The sequence below is a fragment of the Solanum verrucosum genome, unplaced genomic scaffold (assembly GCF_900185275.1).
Source record: "Solanum verrucosum unplaced genomic scaffold, falcon-dt-bn FXZP01000225.1, whole genome shotgun sequence".
Taxonomy (NCBI): domain Eukaryota; kingdom Viridiplantae; phylum Streptophyta; class Magnoliopsida; order Solanales; family Solanaceae; genus Solanum; species Solanum verrucosum.
Window position 1 is genome coordinate 316,472 of NW_026020022.1, and position 9,103 is coordinate 325,574.

Below are 9,103 nucleotides of genomic sequence, written 5' to 3' on the forward strand. Positions count from 1 at the left end.
AACGAAGCAAAGGCCACACTGTTAAGCGTAGTATAATCAAACAAAAAGTGTTGCTAATGATTTACTACAAAGCGTTCCCTTTATACCTCTTTGGCCACACTTTTTAAGTGTAGCTGCTATGACGACAATTCAAAAGTATTGCCTATTGTCAAATGTTACGCTTCTTTTAGCCACCCCCTAAAAAACGTTACTTAAAGTCCAAAAGTGTAGCCTTTTATCAAAGGCCACACTTTTTGCTACTTTAGGCTACACTTTACTGGGGTGGCCGTACCATAGGCCTAAAATGTTGTAGTGTCGTTTGTCTTCTTACTCATGATCTATCGAAGTTTTCTTTGCTAGCTTCTCGTGACACCTGCTTATTTCACTCCTAACAAGCCTAACCTGAGTAAGCTCATTTATTTCCAAAGCCGATGTGGATAGCCTGTCAAGCAGGCTAGCAGGTATTGATAGCTTATGTTCAGTATAGGTTCACAATAGGAAAATAAATAAATAATAATTTTCTTTATTCCCGCTCAAAGTTGGATTTGAAATTAAAACCTAATTTGTAATGTTATAAATAGATGAGTTAACACATCTCTCTTTTTCAATGTGGTATTTTCTTGGAAATTGTATCATTCCACATTTTTTCAATGTCTGATCAAAAGCCTTTGCTTACCCTATAGAATACCTACTTTTACGATTTATTTTCATCAAAAGCTGAAGAAGAAGCTTCCAAAGTTAACAACACTCCACGGGTAGTGACTCGAGAACTAGTGGAGATAAGGGACTTATACCTTGCCCCAAAAATCGATCTGGAAAACCCATGGCAGATAACGAAAAAAAATACCAGTAATGAGATTGTTGTAGGAATGCTGATGATTCCATTTATCCAGATGTTTGAGTACATTCATCGATACTGGACTTTGGACATGACCAAAAGTTTGGAAAATGGATGCAGGGTGTGTGTTAACGTGTGGATTTAACTGAGGAGAATGTCCCTAAGAAGTATGAAGGTGAAAATGTTTTCTTAAGGAAACAGTACACTGATGACTTTTCTCTTTCATGCATGGAATTGTTCAACGACCGCACATTCGGATTTGGTGATGAAATTGGGCTTTATTCGGATCCTAGATCTTCCAGTTTAATGTTCAAATTATTTTCTCATTGAGCTTAGTGAAAAGGTCCAAGAATGTAGGACCAAAAACAACATTCTATAAGTCTTTTGTTTAGTATTACTCTTTCATATGATTGTAATACCTATATTTGATTATGAAATTGGAATATTTGCGCTATGGAGTATGATGGTCCTTGAAGTTCCCAACAATCCCCTTTTTGTACTTGTGTTCTCATTAGTGTTCTTTTAATATGAGAATATTGTAATTCGTGGGGTTTCGTTAAATTTCACAAAGCCGTAATTTGGTAGTTTTTATGTCCTGGAAAAACTTTTGTTTATATGCTCCTCTCCTAGAAAGGAGCTTAATGTGAGAAATAAGTTGATATACTCACAAAAAATGCTTGGAAATAAGGACCTTACACGACTTTATTAAGGACCCCATTTCGCGCACAAACTCAATGGTATAAGATTACCCCTTAATGATCAGGGCTTGAATCTTTAAGTTTATGGGTTATGTACAATGTTAGACCTATGATATTTCATAACAGCTACTGATTTAGGTGTGTTGACAGAGCACATCGAGTTAAACGTCAAGAAGGGAAGATGAAGAACAGAACTGCATCGAAAAATATAAGATTTTCAGAGGAATGTGATTTCTAAATGGGACAGAAATGTATTAACTAAGAAGAAACTGATTTTGCCACAATATAGGGTCTAAACTCCTTCAATTATATGACTGGAAGCTTTTGCATTAGCACACGAATAATGCTACATTCATTGAAGTCTTTGTTTCCATTTTTTGGATAATTGAAGCTGCTGGCTGCTCAATTGTTTATGAAAATCCTAGCTAATAACTAGATAGGTAAAAGAAAGATGAGTTCAAATTAGGCAACATGAGTTGTTGGCTGCTTAACTGTTGGGCATGGCTTTTAAGACAATGCATAACCCACTAGACAAATACTTGCATTTAGCGTAAATGACGACTGTAAGTAAACTGCTCCAATAAGATCATCTTCTGGAAATCAAAATTCTTATGTGCACGATATAAGATCAAAACTAAAGTGATGACATTACCATAGAATGCTCTTCTTGATCCATTTATGTTGCCCTTCTAAGTTTAGCTAGTTCATCCAACACATTCTCGAGGGGAACTCTTAGCTTGCTCTTTTTAGTCTGCAGTTTGGTAACAACATCAGTTAAACTAATAGTAGTAGTCATATGATTCATATCTTAGATCTTTGTGTAGAAGTGAACATAAACCATCTTCATCGTCGAAGGAAATAATTTAAGAAACAAATTTGGTTTACTCCCATCTTTTGTTAGTATTAACATATATAGAAGGTTCTTTAATTAATTATAGCTTTTATCGTCCTGTCTAGTCAAATTTAAAATACAACTAATAGCAACAGTTAGAAGCATACTCAACTCCATAACAGGGAACAAGAGCAAACACTTCATCAATAGATTCATAGAGAAATTTGCAATCATGTAGAGTTGCATCCATACAACAATGAAATAGGAAAACAATACCTAACATGTAAAAGATCAAAGTATTAACATGTCAAAATCTTCGATTCCTCCCCATCAGAAACGCCATGCTTTTTAGAGGCCTGATCTGAGTTAAATGAAAACTAGCACTGGAAAGTTTACGAGATACAATTATAACAAGAAATTCTCTTTTCTCTTTTAATAATAAAAATAAAAGGTCTCAAGGATACTCGAGTTTTTGGTTAACATCCGCAAGATTATCATAAAGACGGTTCCTTTGTTTCATATGCTAATCCCCTGTCAAATAAACTGGTACCAAACAAAGTCAAAGCCTAACTCTCATCACAAGAAGGAAGCAACAGAGACAAGAAAAATGCAGAAAGTCAAATGTGCACTCTCTAACACAGGTCGGTTCACAACTGGATCATTAGAAATTACCACCATTTTCTCTTGGATTCCTTTCAAAATATTAGCTGCTTCACATATAAATCAAGAGATTTTTAGAATAAAATTAGAATAGAATTGAAATTTAAGTAGTATACTCATTTTGTAACCCATTTGGTACTTGATTTACCAATAAAATGTTAGTTGACTGATTCAAAAGTTAAGTGTTGTTAGTGGCAGTACTTTTATGAGTCTCTAATGTATCCAGTTTACTAGCTCTAGGATTCCTAATTAGTTTATGTTAGTCAGTTAGTAGGACATGGGTTAGTGCTAAACTAGTGCCCTGTTATTTCTCTAGGTTTGTTACTTTCCAAGTACTATTTAAAACTTGTATCGTTGTTTTCTAAAGTATAAGAAACGATTAAGCTTTTCTCTCTGTTTCTTAATATCTTATTGGTGTAGTGGTTCATCTCTTTTGCCAACTTTCTTGGTATCAGAGCTTTACTCCAGGTTAATATCCATCATTTCCTCAAGAAGGGTTTGGTATAGTAAGAGAGAAAAATAGTAAAATATTGAGAGGTGTTTTTTAAAATAGAGAAATCAGACAATTTCCATGGCAGGAAACGGGACATCAGCTTCGCCGCAGCCCATAATTCCAATTTTTAGAGGGGAAAATTATTAGTTTTGGAGTCTAAAAATGAAGACTCTTTTCAAGTCTCAAGAACCATGGGATGTAGTTGAGACTGGAATTCCAAAAGGGAATGCAAACCAGTTGAGAGAACATCGGACGAGAGACTCAAAAGCTTTGTTCACGATCCAGAAAGCTCTTGATGATGAAATTTTTCCTCGCATATCAGCATCTGAGATTCCCAAAAAAGAATGGGAGATCCTGAAGCAAGAGTACCTTGCAGATGATAAGGTAAGTATTGTTAAATTACAAACTCTCCAATGTGATTTTGAAACATTGTTCATGAATGAAAATGAATTTGTGCAAGGCTATTTTCTTAGAACATATGCTATTGTTAATACAATGAGATCCTATGGTGAGAAAATTGATAATCATATTGTTGTGTCTGAAGTGTTGAGAAGTTTAACCACCAAATTTGAGCATGTTTTTACTGCAATTGAGGAATCTAAGGACCTATCTACCTCTTCTTTCGGTGAGTTAATGAGTTCCATGCTAGCTCATGAAGATAGGCTAAATAGGTCCCGTAAGAAAGTTAAAGAGAAGGCATTCCAGGTAAGTGAGAGTTTTCCTTCAAGGGAAAAGCAGAAAACTCCGCAGGACAAGGACATGGCAGAGGCAATTTCCGTGGTCGGGGTCGAAGTGGTAGCGACAGAGGTAGAAACTCAACAGAGCAATATTCAATGTCGATACTGCAAGAAATTTGGCCATGAAGAAGTTTATTGTTGGATGAAGCAGAAAGATGAGCAAAAGGAAGCCAATTTTACTCAAAATGTGGAAGAAGAAAGTAAGTTATTTATGGCTAATTCCCAAATAATTGAAAGTGTGAATGTTGTGTGGTTCATTAATAGGGGATACCCAAATCATATGTCATGTTTGAAGTCTCTATTTAGAGATCTTGATGAGTCCCAGAAAAGTGGGGTGCGACTAGGAGATGACAAACAAGTGCACGTTGAAGGGAAAGGTACAATTGAGATAAAAATTGTCCAAGGTAATGTGAAGCTTTTATATAATGTGCAATATATCCCTACTTTGGCTCATAATTTGTTAAGTGTTGGAGAATTGATGTCCAGTGGCTACTCAATTGTTTTTTATGATAATGTATGTGACATTACAGACAAACAATCAGGACGTACGATAGCTTGTGTGCCTATAACAAAACAAAATGTTTCCTCTTGATATTTCAAATGTTGGTAATAATGCCTTAGTTGTTAAAGGCCATAATGAGACTAATTTTTGGCACTTCTATTATGGACATTTGAATGTTAACGGGTTGAAACTTTTGGTTTACAAAGATGTGGTTATTGGCTTGCCAAAAATGAATGAACTTGACTTGTGTGATGGATGTATCTGTGGGAAGCAAACTAGAGGTGGTGAATTCCTTTCTAATAATTTCAATTTGTTCTATGATGAGAAAGGAATTCACAGGGTTCTTACAACGCCATATACACTAGAACAGAATGGTGTGGTCGAGCGGAAGAATAGGATGGTGGTGGAAATCACTCGAAGTTCACTGAAAGCAAAAGGTCTACTAGATTAGGGAAAATGTAGAAGTACCTCCATAGACTATGACCCAAATTCCAGAGACACACCTTAACTAAAATAAGGTCCTATTATCCCCTTGAACTCATTTTTTTTGTAATTTTGTACACCTTTTTGGCTTACGTGGCATCCAAATATCTCCCAGGCAACTCAACTGAGTTAAGTGATGGGGTGTGCAACATAAGCAAAAAGGTGTACAATATTATATATAAAATGAGTTCAGGGGGTAATAGGACCTTAGTTTAGTTAAGGTGTATCTACGAGATTTCGATCATAGTCTAGGGAGGTACTTGTGCCTTCTCCCGCTAGATTATTTTTGGGGAGAAGCTGTTGCAACTGTTGTTTATCTTTTAAATATCTCACCAACAAGGGTGTTTGGAACACAACACCTCTTGAAGCTTGGAATGGTAAGAAGCCTTGGGTAAGCCACTTAAGAATCTTTGGTTTTATAGCATGTGCTTTGGTTAATTTTCACTCTAAGCTTGATGAAAAATCTAGAAAATGCATTTTTGTTGGCTATAGTCTTCAATCCAAAGCATTTCGTCTATATAATCCCATAAGTGGCAAAGTGAATATAAATAGAAATGTTGTGTTTAATGAGGATGCAAGTTGAAAATTTAATTGTGGGAACATGATATCCAATATCCAATTGCTATCTACTGATGAAGAACATGCAGTACATTTTGGAAATTCACCCAATTCTTTTCGTGTAAGTTCATCTGTTAGCTCATCAATTGCACCATCAACAACTTTTGCACCTGATGAGTCTTTTGTTGAGCCGATTCCACTTATCAACAAGGGAAAATAAATTGAATCCTAAGTACTTTAATAGTGTAAATACTTCGTGTCAATTTGTTTTGCTTGTTTCAGATCCTGTTTGTTATGAAGAAGCAATTGAACAATCTGAATGGAAGAATGCTATGACTGAAGATATGCAAGCAATTAAAAGAAACTCTACATTGGAGTTAGTTGATGCACATGAAGGAAAGAATGTAATAGGGCTCAAATGGGTGTTTGGAACAAAGTACAATGCTTATGGGAGCATTCAAAAGCATAAAGCTCGGTTCGTGGAGAAAGGATATTAAAGCAAGCTTCACGCACATGGTATAGTAAAATTGATCATTCTTTCAGGATAGCAGATTCACAAGAAGTGAAAATGAGCCCACTTTATACTTGAAGAAACAAGGTAATGGAGAATTTTTGGTGGTTTGACTCAATGTTGATGAAATGATTTACTTTGGTTCCTCAAAGTCTTTAGTTAATGATTTCAAGTCCAGTATGATAAGAAACTTTGACATGTCTAACTTGGGCTTACTGAAATATGTTTTGGGGCTTGAGGTGATCTAAGATAAAGATGGAGTTTTTATTTCTCAATAGAAATAAGCAAAGGATCTTTTGAAAAATTCCATATGATGAAATGTGATGAAGCAACTACACCAATGAATATCAATGAAAAGTTGTAACGTGCAGATAGAACTGAGAAAGCAAGTACACAATTGTTTAGAAGTTTAGTTGGTGGCTTGAATTATCTAATGCAAACTAGACCTGACAATGCACTCTCTGTTAGTTCTGTGTCCAGATTATTGCAAAGCCCCACAAAGAAATATTTTGGTGTTGTGAAATGAAATCTTCGTTATGTGGCTGAAACAAAAGACTTTGGTATCTGGTAATCTAAAGCCCAAAATTTCAGATTGGTTGGCTTTACTGAAAGTGATTATGCAGGCTGCTTGGATGAACAAAAAAGCACTTCCGGAAGTTGTTCCAACTTTGGTTCCGGAGCTGTGACATGGAGTTCAAAGTAGCAGGAGACAGTAGCTTTGTCGACAGCTAAGGAAGATTATACAACAATGAGTTTAGCAGCACGACAAGCTTTATGGCTCCGAAAACTACTTGAAGATTTTAGTTACGAGCAAAAGGAGTCTACTGAGATTTTTTCTGATAGAAAATCAGCAATTGCTATGGTTAAGAATCCCTCTTTTCATATGAGAACTAAGCACATTGATGTGCAATATCACTTTATCCGAACTTTGGTAGCTGATGGAAGAATAGTGCTGAAATTCTGCAGCACAAACGAGTAAGTAGAGGATATATTTACGAAGTCTCTTCCTCAGGCTAAGCATGAATATTTCAAGTTGCAGTTGGGAAGGTGTGATTTTAAATAAAGGGGAAGTGTTAGTTGACTCATTCAAAAGTTAAGTGCTATTAGTGGCAGTACTTTTAGGAGTCTTTAATGTTCCCAGTTTACAATCTTTAGGAGTCCAAATTAGTTTATGTTAGTCAGTTAGTAGGTCATTCGTTAATGCTAAACTAGTGCCCTATTATTTCTCTAGGTTTGTTGCTTTCCATGTACTACTTAAAACTTGTATCGCTGTTTTCTAAAGCATAAGAAAGGATTAAGTTTTTCTCTCTATTTCTTAATATCTTATCGAGTAGTTGTTCATCTCTTTTGCCAACAAGAAAGACACAAATGATCATCAAATATCACACAGACATTTCATTGGTCCACATCAGCATGATCGCGTTGACGTTCGTGTGATTTCAATTCAAAAAATTTAACAATTATGTTTTCGATATTTTTGAAGCCATAGGAATATGTTGTTTCACTTGGTAGAGAGAGCAGAGCACAAACATTTTCTCCGAACAGAGTTGTAATCCTATCCGCTTTTTTTGAACAACAAGGTTATTTTTTCTTTGTGAGAAAGTAGCAGTGCACACTTCTTCTTAATCAATCAACTCCATTTCAATCTTTTTATTACCGCTGCTAGTCCATTTTTCCATTGCTAAAGATATTAATTAAAGAAGAAAATTAGAAGTTGTTTTGGTTGAATAATCCCGAATACCTGAACAACTTCGAGAGGAACACAAGGGTAATTTATAGTATGTGCAAGAGTCTATTTGTCACTTGTATTGTCATATTATTTAATATTTTCATATTATAAGTCTATTTGTTATGTGTGTTGTCACATTATTTAATGTTTTCATATTATGAGTCTATTTTTCATGCGTATTATTACATTTTTTAATATTATGTACTGTAAGTCTATCTATCATGAGTATTTTCACGTTAATTTAATATTTTAATAAGATGTGAATCTATTACTAGATTTACATATATATTGTTATATTGAGAAGAGAGACTTGAAACAACATAAAGTTATCTATGTGTGATCTATATGTTACAAGTTTTAGCCATGAAAGAAGTCACTAATGCTTGCACTAGGGTCAAAATTAATCCAAATGGTCCTTTTGCGATACTTAAAGCCAGACTTGTGGCTAAAGACTATGCTCAGACTTATGGGGTGGATTATTCCCACACTTTCTCTCCAGTAGCCAAGCTCACCTTTGTCCACTTGTTTATTTCATTGACTGCTTCTCAAGATTGGCCTTTATATTAGTTGGATATCAAGAATGTGTTCATTCACGGTAATCTCCGTGAAGAGCTATATATATGGAACAACCACTTGGAGTTGTTGCTCAGTGGGAGTACATAGAAGTTTTTCATCTGAGGAAATCTTTATATGGTCAGAGCCTTTGTGCTTGGTTTGAAAATATTTGCAAAGTAATTCAAGAATTTGTGCTGAAAATGAGCAAGTGTGATCATTTAGTATTCTACAGACAATCAACTACTGATATTATTCTTTTAGTTGTCTATGCTGATGATATTGTTAGTATAGGAGATGATTGTAGATGAATTTCAACTCTGAAAATGTTTTTTCATGCCAAGCTTATACCAAAGACTTGTGGAAGCTAAAATACTTCTTGAGTGTAGAAGTAGCAAGAAGCAAGAAAGGGCTTTTCGTGTCCCAAAGAAGATATGTACTTGACTTACTTGCAGAAATAGGAAAGTTGAGAGTAGAGCCATTTGGCACACCAATAGATTCTAATGTACATATTACTAAGGATGGTGCTGA

At 35.2% G+C, this 9,103-nt stretch overlaps 1 protein-coding gene and 1 pseudogene across 1 annotated transcript; both read left to right on the plus strand.

The window, feature by feature from the left end:
• The first annotated feature begins 629 nt into the window (after positions 1–629).
• LOC125821083 (uncharacterized) lies at positions 630–1,147 on the plus strand (annotated as a pseudogene).
• A 2,515-nt stretch (positions 1,148–3,662) lies between these two features.
• On the plus strand, positions 3,663–6,977 carry LOC125821084 (uncharacterized). The gene is made up of 5 exons (XM_049500498.1): positions 3,663–4,641; positions 4,859–5,176; positions 6,063–6,184; positions 6,324–6,378; positions 6,883–6,977. Exons 1-5 carry the CDS (start codon positions 3,663–3,665, stop codon positions 6,975–6,977), a joined length of 1,569 nt encoding a protein of 522 aa, XP_049356455.1.
• The last annotated feature ends 2,126 nt before the right edge of the window (positions 6,978–9,103 follow it).

Bases quoted from the DNA above. Each gene is read 5' to 3' on its own strand.
- LOC125821084 (XM_049500498.1), top strand. From the start codon at position 3,663: ATGAAGACTCTTTTCAAGTCTCAAGAACCATGGGATGTAGTTGAGACT. The intron at 6,185-6,323 runs GTAATAGGGCTC...TCATTCTTTCAG, and splicing joins ATGCACATGAAGGAAAGAAT to GATAGCAGATTCACAAGAAG. The intron at 6,379-6,882 runs GTAATGGAGAAT...CCAAAATTTCAG, and splicing joins TTTATACTTGAAGAAACAAG to ATTGGTTGGCTTTACTGAAA.